Raw genomic sequence first — 17,789 nt, forward strand, 5'->3', positions numbered from 1 at the left:
TGCTATGTTGGATGAATTTCTTTGATCCATTAATGTCCAGTAGCTTTATGCAATGTCCAGAAGTGTTAAGAATGATTGTGTCACCTCTGAACATGTTAATTTTTATTGTGCACTAACCCTCTAATGAGTTGTTTCGAGTTTGGTGTGGAGGAAGTTTTCAAGGATCAAGAGAGGAGTATGATGCAACATGATCAAGGAGAGTGAAAGCTCTAAGCTTGGGGATGCCCCGGTGGTTCACCCCAGCATATATCAAGAAGACTCAAGCGTCTAAGCTTGGGGATGCCCAAGGCATCCCCTTCTTCATCGACAACATTATCAGGTTCCTCCCCTGAAACTATATTTTTATTCCATCACATCTTATGTGCTTTGCTTGGAGCGTCGGTTTGTTTTTGTTTTTGTTTTTTGTTTTGTTTGAATAAAATGGATCCTAGCATTCACTTTGTGGGAGAGAGACACGCTCCGCTGTAGCATATGGACAAGTATGTCCTTAGTTTCTACTCATAGTATTCATGGCGAAGTTTCTTCTTCGTTAAATTGTTATATGGTTGGAATTGGAAAATGATACATGTAGTAATTGCTATTAGTGTCTTGGGTAATGTGATACTTGGCAATTGTTGTGCTCATGTTTAAGCTCTTGCATCATATACTTTGCACCCATTAATGAAGAAATACATAGAGCATGCTAAAATTTGGTTTGCATATTTGGTTTCTCTAAGGTCTAGATAATTTCTAGTATTGAGTTTGAACAACGAGGAAGACGGTGAAGAGTCTTATAATGTTTACAATATGTCTTTTATGTGAGTTTTGCTGCACCGGTTCATTCTTGTGTTTGTTTCAAATAACCTTGCTAGCCTAAACCTTGTATCGAGAGGGAATACTTCTCATGCATCCAAAATACTTGAGCCAACCACTATGCCATTTGTGTCCACCATACCTACCTACTACATGGTATTTCTCCGCCATTCCAAAGTAAATTGCTTGAGTGCTACCTTTAAAATTCCATTCTTCACCTTTGCAATATATAGCTCATGGGACAAATAGCTTAAAAACTATTGTGGTATTGAATATGTAATTATGCACTTTATCTCTTATTAAGTTGCTTGTTGTGCAATAACCATGTTTCTGGGGACGCCATCAACTATTCTTTGTTGAATATCATGTGAGTTGCTATGCATGTTCGTCTTGTCTGAAGTAAGAGAGATCTACCACCTTATGGTTAAGCATGCATATTGTTAGAGAAGAACATTGGGCCGCTAACTAAAGCCATGATCCATGGTGGAAGTTTCAGTTTTGGACAAATATCCTCAATCTCATACGAGAAAATTATTAATTGTTGTTACATGCTCATGCATAAAAGAGGAGTCCATTATCTGTTGTCTATGTTGTCCCGGTATGGATGTCTAAGTTGAGAATAATCAATAGCGAGAAATCCAATGCGAGCTTTCTCCTTAGACCTTTGTACAGGCGGCATAGAGGTACCCCATTGTGACACTTGGTTAAAACATGTGCATTGCGATGATCCGGTAGTCCAAGCTAATTAGGACAAGGTGCGGGCACTATTAGTATACCATGCATGAGGCTTGCAACTTGTAAGATATAATTTACATGATACATATGCTTTATTACTACCGTTGACAAAATTGTTTCATGTTTTCAAAATCAAAGCTCTAGCACAAATATAGCAATCGATGCTTTTCCTCTATGGAGGACCATTCTTTTACTTTTATGTTGAGTCAGTTCACCTATTTCTCTCCACCTTAAGAAGCAAACACTTGTGTGAACTGTGCATTGATTCCTACATACTTGCATATTGCACTTATTATATTACTCTATGTTGACAATATCCATGAGATATACATGTTACAAGTTGAAAGCAACCGCTGAAACTTAATCTTCCTTTGTGTTGCTTCAATGCTTTTGCTATGAATTATTGCTTTATGAGTTAACTCTTATGCAAGACTTATTGATGCTTGTCTTGAAGTGCTATTCATGAAAAGTCTTTGTTTTATGATTCACTTGTTTACTCATGTCATATACATTGTTTTGATCGCTGCATTCACTACATATGCTTTACAAATAGTATGATCAAGGTTATGATGGCATGTCACTCCAGAAATTATCTTTGTTATCGTTTTACCTGCTCGGGACGAGCAGAACTAAGCTTGGGGATGCTGATACGTCTCCAACGTATCGATAATTTCTTATGTTCCATGCCACATTATTGATGTTATCTACATGTTTTATGCACACTTTATGTAATATTCGTGCATTTTCTGGAACTAACCTATTAACAAGATGCCAAAGTGCCAGTTGCTGTTTTCTGCTGTTTTTGGTTTCAGAAATCCTAGTAACGAAATATTCTCGGAATTGGACGAAATCAACGCCCAGGGTCCTATTTTGCCACGAAGCTTCCAGAAGTCCGAAGAGGAGACGAAGAGGGGCCACGAGGGGGACACACCCTAGGGCGGCGCGCCCCCCCCCCTTGGCCGCGCGGCCCTGTGGTGTGGGGCCCTCGTGCCGCCTCCTGACTTGCCCTTCCGCCTACTTAAAGCCTCCGTCGCGAAACCCCCAGTACCGAGAGCCACGATACGGAAAACCTTACTGAGACGCCGCCGCCGCCGATCCCATCTCGGGGGATCCAGGAGATCGCCTCCGGCACCCTGCCGGAGAGGGGATTCATCTCCCGGAGGACTCTACGCCGCCATGGTCGCCTCCGGAGTGATGTGTGAGTAGTCTACCCCTGGACTATGGGTCCATAGCTGTAGCTAGATGGTTGTCTTCTCCCCATTGTGCTATCATTGTCGGATCTTGTGAGCTGCCTAACATGATCAAGATCATCTATCTGTAATTCTATATGTTGCGTTTGTTGGGATCCGATGAATAGAGAATACTATGTTATGTTGATTATCAATCTATTGTCTATGTGTTGTTTATGATCTTGCATGCTCTCCGTTATTAGTAGATGCTCTGGCCAAGTTGATGCTAGTAACTCCAAGAGGGAGTATTTATTCTCGATAGTGGGTTCATGTCTCCGTGAATCTGGAGGAGTGACAAGAACCACTAAGGTTACGGATGTGCTGTTGCCACTAGGGATAAAACATTTATGCTATGTCTAAGGATGTAGTTGTTGATTACATTACGCACCATACTTAATGCAATTGTCTGTTGCTTTGCAACTTAATACTGGAGGGGGTTCGGATGATAACCTGAAGGTGGACTTTTTAGGCATAGATGCAGTTGGATGGCGGTCTATGTACTTTGTCGTAATGCCCAATTAAATCTCACTATACTCATCATAATATGTATGTGCATGGTCATGCCCTCTTTATTTGTCAATTGCCCAACTGTAATTTGTTCACCCAACATGCTGTTTATCTTATGGGAGAGACACCTCTAGTGAACTGTGGACCCCGGTCCAATTCTCTATACTGAAATACAATCTACTGCAATACTTGTTTTACTGTTTTCTGCAAACAATCATCTTCCACACAATACGGTTAATCCTTTGTTACAGCAAGCCGGTGAGATTGACAACCTCACTGTTTCGTTGGGGCAAAGTACTTTGGTTGTGTTGTGCAGGTTCCACGTTGGCGCCGGAATCTCTGGTGTTGCGCCGCACTACATCCCGCCGCCATCAACCTTCAACGTGCTTCTTGGCTCCTCCTGGTTCGATAAACCTTGGTTTCTTTCTGAGGGAAAACTTGCTGCTGTGCGCATCATACCTTCCTCTTGGGGTTCCCAACGAACGTGTGAGTTACACGCCATCACGCTTTCCTAAATAAAAGAAGGCTATCCGTTGTAAGTGGATATTTAAAAGAAAGGAAGGTTTGTCTCCTAATGAGCCTCCGAGGTTTGATGACCCACAAGTATAGGAGGTGTATCGTAGTACTTTCGATAAATAAGAGTGTCGAACCCAACGAGGAACAGAAGGTGTTGACAAGCAGTTTCGATGAAGGATTCACTGTAAATGCTCACAGAAAAGTATTCAGGGGGTTTTCATATAGCAGATAAATAAAGTACAAGTAAGTAAAATGCGAGAATAATAATTGCAGCAAGTGGCCCAATCCTTTTTAGCACAAAGGACAAGTCGGTTTGTTTACTTATAATGACCAAACGTTCTTGAGGACACACGGGAATTTAGTCTAGTGCTTTCGCTTCATATAGTTGATTAATCTTCATTGTTTTGATAAGTGTTGTGTGGGTGAACCTATGCTAATGCACCACCCTTCCTAGGACTAATACATACTTGTGATTATACCCCTTGCAAGCATCCGAAAAATACAAGAAAGTAATTAAGATAAATCTAACCACAACCTTAAACTCTGAGATCCTGCTATCCCTCCTGCATCGATATACCAACGGGGGTTCAGGTTGCTGTCACTCCGGCAACCCCACAATTAGCAACCGAATACAAGATGTATTCCCCTAGGCCCATAAAGGTGAAGTATCATGTAGTCGACGTTCACATGACACCACTAGAAGAATAACACCACAACTTAAATATCAAACCATTAAATATTACTCAACATAATTCACTACTAACATTTAGACTTCACCCATGTCCTCAAGAACTAAACGAACTACTCACGAGACATCATATGGAACATGATCATAGGTGATATGATGATGAATAACAATCTAAACATAAAACTTGGTTCAATGGTTTCACTCAATAGCATCAATAACAAGGAGTAATCAATACCGGGAGAGTTTCCCCTATGAAATAATCAAGATTCAACCCTAGATGTTACAGCGGTGACGAGGTGCAACGGTGAAGATGACGGTGATGTCGGTGGAGATGATGGTGATGATGATCCCAATGAAGTCCAACTCGATGACGGTGACGATGGCGTCGATTTCCCCCTCCAGGAGGCAATTTCCCCGGCGGATTTCTGCCTGCCGGAGAGCTCTTTTCTCTCTGGTGTTTTCCGCCCCGCAGAGGCGGCCGTGACTCTTCGCGATTATTCCCAGCACCTTAGGTTTTCGGGTAGAAGAAGTACGCGAAGGAGAGGCGGCCGAAGGGGGCTATGGCCCCCCTCCCCACAAGGCGGCGCGGCTAGGATGGGGCCCGCGCCGGCCTATGGGGGGGCCATGGCGGCCCTCCTCGGTCCCTCCTTTTGGTTGGCTTCTTCTTCGGGAGAAATAAGAACTTCGGTGTAATTTCCGTCAATTGCTGATCTTTAGAAATATTGCGTTCTGACGGTGCTTTTTCCGGCAGAATCCTGACTCCGGTGAATGATTCTCCAATAATCATGAAACATGCAAAATAGGTGAAATAACATAAGTATCATCGCTAAATATGAAATATATCAATGAATAACAGTAAATTATGATATAAAATAGTGATGCAAAATGGACGTATCAACTCCCCCCAAGCTTAGACTTCGCTTGTCCCCAAGCGAGACTGAACTCAGTAAACAAGACCACATGTTTATGGAGTGAAGAGTCGATAAATAAAATACGGACAAGAAGCATCACATTAATTCACACAAGACATTCTAGTGAACAACTTCCTCATATAATTCAACTTGAAACAAGTAAAAGGAAATCACAAATAGAGGTGCATAGGAAATCATAATTGGTGATGGCAAACTTTGTTCTTGGTCAAAGAACAGTTAACATATTGTACCTTTCTGTCGAGCAGTGCTCTTATATTAAAGCTTATATGGAAAAACTTGCATACTCAATCATAATAATCTCTTCATAATCATTGATAACTTTCAAAGCTATATTCATTCGGATAAAACTTGTACTAGACAAAGAAGAAATAAAGGCATGATTAAGTGGATCACAATATAAATGGTTTGATCACAACAACTCAATTGCTTGCTTAAGATAGAGGGAAATAGGTTTACTGACTCAACATAAAGTAAAAGATAGGCCCTTCGCAGAGGGAAGCAGGGATTAAATCATGTGCTAGAGCTTTTTAAGTTTTGAAATCATATAGAGAGCATAAGAGTATAATTTTGAGAGGTGTTTGTTGTTGTCAACGACTAGTAGTGGGTACTCTAACCCCCTTGCCAAACAGGCTTCCAAAGAGCGGCTCCCATGAAGGACGTTATCTCTACCAGCAAGGTAGATCGTCCCTCTTCTCTTTTGTTTACATATGTACTTTAGTTTTTTTTATTTATGGATGACACTCCTCCCAACCTTTTTCTTTCTCAAGCCATGGCTAACCGAATCCTCGGGTGCCTTCCAACATTTCTCATACCATGGAGGAGTGTCTATTTGCAAAATTAAGTTGCTTACTGATGAATCAGGGCAAAACATGTGAAGAGAATTATTAATGAAAGTTAATTAATTGGGGCTAGGAACCCCGTTGCCAGCTCTTTTTGCAAAATTATTGGATAAGCGGATGAAGCCACTAGTCCATTGGTAAAAGTATGCTTAACAAGATTGAAAGATAAAACACCACATACTTCCTCATGAGCTATAAAACATTGACACAAATAAAACGTAATAACTTTTGAATTGATTAAAGGTAGCACATGAAGTATTTGCTTGGAATGGCAGGGAAATACCACATAGTAGGTAGTTATGGTGGACACTGATGGCATAGGTTTGGGTTAAGGTTTGGATGCACGAGAAGTATTCCTTCTCAGTACAGGTCTTTGGCTAGCAAGGTTGATTAGCAAGCATAGGAGTTGAGGGAAACAAACAAATACACATGCGATAGAAACAATCATGCATCTTCCTTGTGAGCACAAACAATTTTAACTTCAGAATAATAAGCTAAGCGCTAACAAGAAAGAAAGATAATGAAACAACATATCTACATGTATTTTCTTTTCTACTTAAACCTCAAAGTGTTGTTACTATTGACCAATGCTAAGTTTGCCAAAACCAAATAGATTTTACTCAATGCTCCCAAAGTGATACCAATACTAATAAAAAGATCAATCATATAATAGAAATTGTAAACTAAAATAAGGTGTGCAATATGTAAATGATAAAACTTGTCATTAATAATCTATAACGATAACTCACACCAAGGGATACATAGATAACCAACTAAAAGAGAGATACTTCCACACTGCAACCATCTTATATGATAACTTCCCTACTCATGATATGACACTACTTGATAGTAAAAAGGTATAAGATAGTGATGATGTGATACCGTGGCACTCCCCCCAAGCTTGGAACAAACCGAGGGGGTGCCAATACCAATGATGAATTACTCCTTCGGCGGTGGTGGTGATGAATTCTTGATAAGCTTCTTAACAAGCTCCTTTAGCTCATCAATCTCGTATATAAGGTTGCGGATCATCTCCGAATTGTGCTCGGCGCGGTTAAGAAGTATGTCTGACGGTGAGTCCCAACTCTTGGAATTGTTTCCCCACTCTTCAGCTTCAGGCTTCATCCTTCCAGCAGTGTTAGAACGATCCATATCCCAACTGCTAGTCAATATTGCCTTGAGAATCCTTTCAATTTGACTATTATGAATTAGAGTGTGGAAGGGGTTGTCGATGCCTGGAGGAGATGTCCTTGGAGCTAGGAAGCGACGTGGGACCTTCCCCCCGGTGCTAATTCGTGCGCTCTTCATGGAGTTGAAAGGATTTTCCACCACCCCGATGCTTGCGATGGTGGCACGTGGGTATGCACGTGAGTCTTCCTACACTTCTTCTTCATCTTCGCTTTTGACTTCTTCCTGGACTCTCTCATCCATATCTTTCCACTCGGGATCTTGAATATCTTCCTCCGAAAGCCCCTTGCCCTTATTGTTGGAGACCATGGTGCTTCTAGATCACAAACAGATCCTAGCAGAAAACAGCTCGAAACAAAACACGACGAGAAAACGATATACAGACCTCCAGGGGTCCGGGAGATTATATAGGAAAAAAAATTGCAACAGAAGGAAAGTACCAGGTCGAACCAGAGTCGGAGAGGGACAGCGAGGGGCCGTCCTCATAGGGCGGCGCGACCAGGGTAGGGCCCGCGCCGGCCTATGGGGGCACGCCCTCGTGCGTCTCCTCCACTCCGTTTCGATCTCGTAATTTTTCATATTTTCCAAAAGTAGCGAAAACATTGTTCGGAAAGTTAAACGCGGACTTTTTATTACCAGAACTGTTACCTATTCAAAGTCGAACTCTGCAGAACTGTCAATTTGCCCTTTGATGAAAGCTTCTGGAGTCACCACTTGAATAACATCAACATCTTCATTATAAGAGTCTCCAGAAATATAATGCTTGAGTCTTTGTCCATTCACCACTTGTGTGGCATCGCCTTTCAGAGAACTAATTTTAATTGCCCCTGAACGATACACCTCCACAATGACATATGGTCCTTCCCATTTTGAGAGTAATTTCCCTGCAAAAAATCTGAGACGAGACCGATACAATAGGACTTTATCCCCAACATTAAATTCTCTTTTTATAATTCTTCTATCATGCCATTTCTTAACTTTCTCCTTAAAAAGTTTAGCATTTTCATAAGCTTCACTTCTCCATTCATCTAGAGAACTCAATTGTAGCAATCTCTTCTTACCGGCAAGTTTAGGATCTTTGTTTAGTTCTCTTACAGCCCAATAAGCTTTGTGCTCTAGTTCTAAAGGTAAATGACAAGCTTTTCCATAAACCATTTTATAAGGTGACATACCCATAGGATTTTTATAAGCAGTTCTATAAGCCCATAGTGCTTCCTTCAATTTACTAGCCCAATTCTTTCTAGATTTATTAACAGTCTTTTGCAAGATAGATTTAATCTCTCTATTTGATAATTCTACTTGCCCACTAGTTTGAGGATGATAAGCGGAAGCAATCCTATGATTAATACCATATTTAGCAAGAGTTTTTCTAAAACCACCATGAATAAAATGAGAACCTCCATCAGTCATAAGATATCTAGGAACTCCAAATCTAGGAAAAATAATATCTAAAAGCATTCTTAAAGAGGTCTCACCATCAGCACTTTTTGTGGGTATGGCTTCCACCCATTTAGTAACATAATCAACAGCGACAAGTATATGAGTGTTACCTTCTGAGGAAGGGAAGGGACCCATGAAGTCAAATCCCCAACAATCCAATGGTTCAATAACAAGAGTATAATTCATAGGCATTTCATTGCGTCTGGAGATATTACCAACCCTTTGGCATTCATCACAAGATAAAATGAACTTTCTTGCATCTTTAAAGAGAGTTGGCCAATAAAAACCCGATTGTAGAACCTTTTGCGCGGTTCTATCTCCGGTGTGATGTCCTCCATAAACACTACCATGACATTTACTCAATATCTCTTGTTGTTCATATTCGGGAACACATCTTCGCATAATACCATCCACTCCTTCTTTATATAGGTGTGGGTCACCCCAAAAATAATGCCTCAAGTCATAAAAGAATTTCCTCCTTTGCTGAGCTGAAAAGGTTGGAGGCAAGTACTTGGAAACAATAAAGTTAGCATAATCAGCATACCAAGGACTATCTCGCGAGCTCACCTTTATTACAGCCAATTGTTCATTTGGAAAACTATCATTAACAGGAACAGGATCATAAGCAATATTTTCCAATCTAGATAAATTATCAGCAACAAGATTATCAGCACCTTTCCTATCTATAATATGTAAATCAAATTCTTGCAAAAGAAGCACCCATCTAATAAGCCTTGGCTTAGCATCTTTCTTTTCCATAAGGTACCTAATTGCAGCATGATCAGTATGAATTGTAACTTTTGAATCAACAATATAAGGTCTAAACTTGTCACAAGCAAAGACTACAGCTAATAATTCTTTTTCAGTTGTAGCATAATTTCTTTGAGCAGCATCAAGAGTTTTACTAGCATAATGAATAACATTCAATTTTTTATCTATTCGCTGTCCAAGGACTGCACCTACAGCAAAATCACTAGCATCACACATAATTTCAAAAGGTAAATTCCAATCAGGAGGTTCAACTACAGGAGCAGTTGTCAAGGCTTTCTTTAGAGTTTCAAAAGCTTCCTTACAATCATCATCAAAAACAAAAGGTACATCTTTTTGAAGAAGATTAGTAAGAGGCTTTGAAATCTTAGAGAAATCTTTAATAAATCTCCTATAAAACTCAGCATGACCAAGAACACTACGAATACCTTTAACATCCCTAGGATAGGGCATCTTCTCAATTGCTTCAACTTTAGCTCTATCAACTTCAATACCTCTCTCAGAAATTTTATATCCCAATACAATTCCTTCATTAACCATAAAGTGGCATTTCTCCCAATTAAGAACAAGGTTAGTTTCTTCACATCTCTGCAAAACTTTATCAAGATTTCGCAAGCAATTATCGAAAGAATTCCCATAGACAGAAAAATCATCCATGAATACCTCTACAATCTTCTCACAAAAGCCATGAAAAATAGCAGACATGCATCTTTGAAAAGTAGCAGGAGCATTACATAAACAAAAAGGCATACGCCTATAAGCATAAGTTCCATAGGGACAAGTGAAAGTGGTTTTCTCTTGATCTTTAGTTTTAACAGCAATTTGTGAAAACCCAGAATAACCATCAAGAAAGCAAAAATGAGTATTTTTAGACAACCTTTCTAACATTTGATCAATAAAAGGTAAAGGGTAATGATCTTTCTTAGTAACTTTATTAACTTTTCGATAATCAATGCACATTCTATACCCTACAACTACTCTTTGAGGGATGAGCTCATCATTATCATTAGGCACAACAGTTATTCCTCCTTTCTTAGGAACACAATGTACAGGACTAACCCATCTACTAGCAGCAATAGGATATCTAATAGCAGCTTCAAGAAGTTTTAATACCTCATTCCTTACCACATCCTTCATTTTAGGAATTAGACAACGCTGATGTTCAACAACAGGCTTTGCATCATCTTCCATGTTAATGGCATGTTGGCAAATAGAGGGAGAAATCCCCTTCAAGTCATCAAGAGTGTAACCAATAGCTCCTCGGTGTTTCTTCAATATTTCCAATAACCTTTCTTCCTCAAACTCTGAAAGCTTAGAACTAATAATAACAGGATATATTTTCTTGTCATCAATATGACCATACTTAAGATTATCAGGCAATGGTTTTAAATCAAAAACAGGATCTTCCATTGGTGGTGGTGTTGTACCTAGATCTTCAACCGGCAAGTCATGTTTAAGAATAGGTTGACGAAGGAAAATTTCATCAAGCTCATTCCTTTCTTCCCTAAAGACTTCACTCTCACTATCCTCCAAATGTTGCTGCAAAGGATTATTAGGAGCAAGAGCAATAGATGCACATTGTTCAACTCTAAAATCATTATTAGGCAAATCAGCTTTATAAGGAGCTTTGGCAAATTTAGAGAAATTAAACTCATAAGATTCACCAGCAAATTTAGTTACAGTTTTCTCCTTCTTGCAATCTATAACAGCTCCACAAGTATTTAGAAAAGGTCTACCAAAACTAATAGGACAAGACTTACAAGCAGTAGAACCAAGTACTAAAAAGTCAGCAGGATATTTAATCTTACCACATAGAACTTCCACATCTCGAACAATACCAATAGGAGAGATAGTTTCTCTATTAGCTAGCCGAATAACCACATCAATATCTTCAAGTTCACAAGAACCAATTTCATGCATGATTTCCGTGTAAAGCTCATAAGGAATGGCACTAATACTTGCACCAATATCGCATAAACCATAATAGCAATGATTACCAATTCTAACAGAGAGCATAGGAACACTGGCTTTCCTAGACTTATTAGGATGTGAAACAATATTAGAAGCATCTTCACAGAAAATAATATGACCATCTTCTACATTTTGAGTCACAAGATCTTTAACTATTGCAATAGCAGGTTCAACCTTTATTTGCTCTTCAGGTTCTATAGGTTTCTTTGCACTTTTATTAACCGCACTAGTTATAACAGAATACTCCTTCATTTTGGCAGGAAAAGGAGTTTTTTCAATATAAGCTTCAGGAAGAATATGATCAACAGTTTTAATTTCAACACATTTATCAATAGGTGAATCAGTTTTGTATGGAACCTCTTTCTCACCTGGCGCATCATCCACTACCTTTGCAGTAGTAGTAGATTTTACAAATAGGAATTCAAGAGAAGATCTCTCCATAATGAATTATAGCAGCAGGCAGAAATAAAATCAGCACGTACATTAAAAGTTTCCCTTACCAACTCCACTTACCAATAGCGCTTCACTCCCCGGCAACGGCGCCAGAAAATAGTCTTGATGACCCACAAGTATAGGGGGTGTATCGTAGTACTTTCGATAAATAAGAGTGTCGAACCCAACGAGGAGCAGAAGGTGTTGACAAGCAGTTTCGATGAAGGATTCACTGTAAATGCTCACAGACAAGTATTCAGGGGGTTTTGATATAGTAGATAAATAAAATACAAGTAAGTAAAATGCGAGAGTAATAATTGCAGCGAGTGGCCCAATCCTTTTTAGCACAAAGGACAAGCCGGTTTGTTTACTTATGATGACCAAACGTTCTTGAGGACACACGGGGATTTAGTCTAGTGCTTTCGCTTCATATAGTTGATTAATCTTCATTGTTTTGATAAGTGTTGTGTGGGTGAACCTATGCTAGTGCACCGCCCTTCCTAGGACTAATACATACTTGTGATTAAACCCCTTGCAAGCATCCACAAATGCAAGAAAGTAATTAAGATAAATCTAACCACAGCCTTAAACTCTGAGATCCTGCTATCCCTCCTGCATCGATATACCAACGGGGGTTCAGGTTGTTGTCACTCCGGCAACCCCACAATTAGCAACCGAATACAAGATGTATTCCCCTAGGCCCATAAAGGTGAAGTATTATGTAGTCGACGTTCACATGACACCACTAGAAGAATAACACCACAACTTAAATATCAAACCATTAAATATTACTCAACATAATTCACTACTAACATTTAGACTTCACCCATGTCCTCAAGAACTAAACGAACTACTCACGAGACATCATATGGAACATGATCAGAGGTGATATGATGATGAATAACAATCTGAGCATAAACCTTGGTTCAATGGTTTCACTCAATAGCATCAATAACAAGGAGTAATCAATACCGGGAGAGTTTCCCCTATGAAATAATCAAGATTCAACCCTAGATGTTACAGCGGTGACGAGGTGCAGCGGTGGAGATGACGGTGACGGCGGTGGAGATGATGGTGATGATGATCCCAATGAAGTCCAGCTCGATGACGGTGACGATGGCGTCGATTTCCCCCTCCGAGAGGGAATTTCCCCGGCGGATTTCAGCCTGCCGGAGAGCTCTTTTCTCTCTGGTGTTTTCCGCCCCGCAGAGGCGGCTGTGACTCTTCGCGATTATTCCCAGCACCTTAGGTTTTCGGGTAGAAGAAGTATGCGAAGGAGAGGCGGCCGAAGGGGGCTGTGGGCCCCCTCCACACAAGGCGGCGCGGCCAGGATGGGGCCCGCGCCGGCCTATGGGGGGCCCATGGCGGCCCTCCTCGGTCCCTCCTTTTGGCTGGCTTCTTCTTCGGGAGAAATAAGAACTTCGGTGTAATTTCCGTCAATTGCTGATCTTCAGAAATATTGCGTTCTGACGGTGCTTTTTCCGGTAGAATCCTGACTCCGGTGAATGATTCTCCAATAATCATGAAACATGCAAAATAGGTGAAATAACATAAGTATCATCTCTAAATATGAAATATATCAATGAATAACAGTAAATTATGATATAAAATAGTGATGCAAAATGGACGTATCAAGTTTTAAGGCAAGATTAGTAGCAAAAGGTTTCAGCCAAATTCCAGGTATTATTTATAATGATGTATTCTCTCTGGTTGTGAAGCATAGTTCCATTCGTGCATTCTTTGGTATTGTGGCTATGCATGATCTTGAGCTTGAGCAGCTAGATGTAAAGACTGCTTTTCTGCATGGTGAGCTTGAGGAGGAGGTATACATGGACCAACCTGAAGGTTTTGTTGTGCCTGGTAAGGAGGATCTTGTTTGCAAGTTGAAGAGGTCCCTTTATGGTCTGAAACTATCTCCAATATAGTGGTATAAAAGGTTTGATTCATTTATGCTTGCACATGAGTTTAAGAGATCTCGATATGATAGTTGTGTTTATATCAAGTTTGTTAATGGATCACCAATATACTTGCTGTTATATGTTGATGATATGTTGATTGCTGCCAAGAGCAAGAAATATATCACTACTTTAAAGTCACAATTAAGTAGTGAGTTTGAGATGAAAGATCTTGGTGCTGCTAAGAAAATACTAGGTATGAAAATTACAAGAGACAGAAAATCTAGTGTGTTATTTCTTAGTCGACAAAATTACATTCAGAAAGTTCTTCATCATTTTAATATGCATGATGCAAAGTCTGTTAGTACACCTATTGCTCCTCACTTCAAATTATCAACATTGCAATGTCCTACTACTGATGAAGATATTGAGTACATGTCTTGAGTTCCATATTCTAGTTATGTTGGTTCCTTGATGTATGCCATGGTTTGTTATCGCCCTGATTTGTCATATGCTATGAGTTTGGTCAGTTGATACATGGCTAATCCTGGTAAAGAACATTGGAAAGTTGTTCAGTGGATTTTCAGGTACCTTCGTGGCACATCCAAATCTTGCTTGAAGTTTGGCAAGACCGGTGAGGGACTCGCAGGGTATGTGGATTCAGATTATGCTGCCGATTGGATAAGAGAAGATCCCTCAAAGGTTATGTATTCACTATTGGTGGATGTGCTGTGAGTTGGAAGACAATGTTACAACCGTTGTTGCCCAATCTACGACCGAAGCAGAATATATGGCAATTGCTGAAGCTTGCAAAGAGTCTGTTTGGTTGAAAGGTTTGTATGCTGAGCTTTGTGGAGATGATTCTTGCATTAACTTGTTTTCTAATAGTCAAAGTGCAATATATCTTACTAAAGATCAAATGTTCCATGAGAGGACAAAGCACATTGATATCAAGTACCATTATCTCCGCGACATTGTTGCTCCAGGTAAACTGAAGGTATGCAAGATAAGTACTCATAATAATCCTGCTGATATGATGACAAAGCCAGTTCTTGTTTCCAAGTTTGAGCTTTGCTCGAGCTTGGTTGGTATAACTGTTTAGCCCAAGTGGCTGTTGGCGCCAGCAAGTGTTTTTCTTTGTTGTTTAGGAGATTGTTGAAGTTCATGCTACAAGATGGAATTTGTCTCAATGTGAAGTTTGTTATATTGTGATCCAAATTCATATATATATACTAAAGGGAGGCTAACTTCTGACGTGCGGAGCGAGGCCCGTCGCCGGTAGGGTTGGGCCGAAGTGTAGCGGAGTCTGAAGTTAGCCTATACGTCGTGCCCTGCAAGGACGCCTGCGAAGGGGGGTGCAGGGGGCGGCAGCCCCCCGCGGTACGGATCGTTGCCACCGCCTATTTATACATCTTGTAAGCCGCCGGCTAGGCTTTATGAGATTATAAGATAATCCACGGTATTCGTATGCACTCCCTGATATAGTGAAGTTTTGTTGGCTGGCGCCTGTGATTTCCCTTCTGTGTTGGAAGGGGTTTTCCACGTTAAATCTCGTGTCTCCGCTACGTTTTCTTTTATCTTTCTTCATTATTTGCTTGTCGTTTTTATAACCAGAATTCTTCTACTACCTTTCTCCACACATAGATGTGTTATGTTTATCAAAATATGGATGGATGGAGTATCTTTCTTAGTAAATGATGCCTATGAAGTGTCAAGGCGGTCTTAAATTGTGCATAGCAGACACTCACCGAGTGTATCTCGGGATGCCTTCAAATATTGGTAGGTCAAAGAGTGAAGCTTTCAAATACATTAAGGATATAATATGGAGCAGAATGCAAGGATGTATGGAAAAGCTTTTATCGACAGGGGCAAGGATATATTCTAATAAAGTCTATTGTCCAAGCAGTGCCAATATTCTCTATGAAGTACATTGAGAAGAAAAGCACAATATTTGTCTGCTGAAGGTTCATTTGTGTTTTATTTCAGAGCCATACACACGAGGTAATATTTTGCACTAGATACGTGATGTAATTACCTGGTCTACAATCATACATACACATGAAGACATTCCAGGATAAGAGAGTGGCAGTCTACTGCTGCTTCTCGTGTGCTTGCCTCCTTTGCTGGGCAATGAACTCGAACAAGCTCCCATCGAAGCAGCGGCGAACAGCCTCCCTCGGAAGGAACCCTTCGTCGTCCTTCGCGATGAAGTACAACAATATCCACTCCCCCTTGCTTGCTATCCTGAAAACACATAAATTCAGGCTCGGGCGTTAGGAAGGAAGCGTTTGTGCCAGAAGCAGCTCAATCAAACGGTTAAAGCAAATCAAATGAAAATTCTTGAGCGTTCACCATCCGAAGAAGTCGTACTGCAGCCGGTTGCCCTCGGTCATCCTCCAGATCTCGCCCAAGGTAAGCTTGTCCGCCGCCGTGCGGGCGTTCTTGCTGAAGATGCTCTCGAAATTGACCGGCATGAACCTACGTTTCATTCATAGTTCGAAGTAGGCTTTTTAAAACTGGCCGACATATTTTTAGTGTGAACGAGTTTGGGGCAGATCCAGAGTTCCAAGTTACCTCCCCTCCGTGTCGTAAGTCGAGGAATCGCTGCCATGTTTACCCCTGTGAATGTTTTTGATGTGTACGGGGAATAGGGGAGATGGTATCCAGCTCTGTGTTATGAAATGCCAAGATGTATATATAAGAGCTTTGCATGCCGTGCGGGGGAAGGAAGTTGTTGCTCAAGTTTGTACACACAAAAAAAGTTGTACTTACAGGTAGAGTTGGATAGCTGAAAACAACATTGAAGACAGTTGCCAGTATGAATGACAAGATGACGTTGAAGCCCAGCGCCCGCATTCCTGGAAGTGGTACCAGATTTGTATTGGCAAACCAGTGTATAATTGAGCCCTTTGCACTTAGATGAATCTCGGACAGGCGATATACGGTTCACCATACCTTCGTAAGTCTCCCAGGGATAGACGATGCCGTCGTCATCCAGGTCGAAGAAGGACACATGCTGCTGCAGCACGCTCTTCTGCCCGTGCTCGTGTCCCTGGGTGCCTTGAGGATTCTTCACATCGGGCGCAGCCAGAGCTAGAGCCAAGTCTTCACAGATGTTTTGCTTGTCAGATTGAGGCAGCCTTTTTTAGACGAAGAAAGAGGACGGACACTCACAGGGCTTTGGGAGGCGGGACTCCAGGTCAGCCCGGACCGGCCGCTCGGCCGTCACCGGCGCCCCCTCCGCCACCGTCGCCATCGCCTCGGTGGGCTCTTTAGCTTGTTCCGCCATGACGACGCTCTCTGTGCCACACGTTCCGGCCGGCTCAACCAGGCAAGACAAGACAAGGAAGCAACCTACGGCGCAACAGAGGGATCAGACGTATGCAACTGTGATGGATTCAATTTCTAGCGCGCTCAGCTCTTCTTTTATAGTAGACACGAGCAATGAAGCACGAACGTACGGTCTGTGTGCATCGAGCTAGCTAGAGGGAGAAGGGTGTAGGATTGGTACGCACGTGAAGAAATGAGCGGTGAGCTGGCTCGTCGTGATTCGCCGCCGGAAATCTTGGCTGAGCTAGCCCGTGCCGTGGCATTCTGTATCTCCGGAAGAGCCGTTTTCCGTCCTTGTTAACATTGTTCATAGAACGGGGCATTGCATTACACCCGTCAACAAGCCGTACGTGCCGTCTAAGATATGACTGCGGTAGGTCGATCTGCTTGATACGGAAATGCTAGGCACCACAGTTTTTTTTTCTTTTTTTTTGGATCGTGAGCACCCTGATCGGGAAAACATTTGCTGGCCTAAGAAATCAACAAAATTTCCTGTAATCTGTAAAACTTTCGGGGCTCTTTATATT

The 17,789-nt window shown here is 41.2% G+C and overlaps 1 protein-coding gene across 1 annotated transcript; it reads right to left on the reverse strand.

Annotated features, from left to right (window-relative positions):
- Positions 1 to 15,809: 15,809 nt before the first annotated feature.
- Positions 15,810 to 17,340, reverse strand: LOC127335561 (peroxygenase). The gene is made up of 6 exons (XM_051362266.2): positions 17,107 to 17,340; positions 16,888 to 17,037; positions 16,705 to 16,790; positions 16,507 to 16,601; positions 16,285 to 16,410; positions 15,810 to 16,176 (listed from the first exon to the last, which is right to left on the reverse strand). The coding sequence occupies exons 1-6, from the start codon at positions 17,219 to 17,221 to the stop codon at positions 16,023 to 16,025; spliced, it is 726 nt and encodes a 241-aa protein (XP_051218226.1). The 5' UTR covers positions 17,222 to 17,340; the 3' UTR covers positions 15,810 to 16,022.
- Positions 17,341 to 17,789: the final 449 nt, after the last annotated feature.

This window comes from Lolium perenne, chromosome 2, assembly GCF_019359855.2.
Source record: "Lolium perenne isolate Kyuss_39 chromosome 2, Kyuss_2.0, whole genome shotgun sequence".
NCBI classification, from domain to species: Eukaryota; Viridiplantae; Streptophyta; class Magnoliopsida; order Poales; family Poaceae; genus Lolium; species Lolium perenne.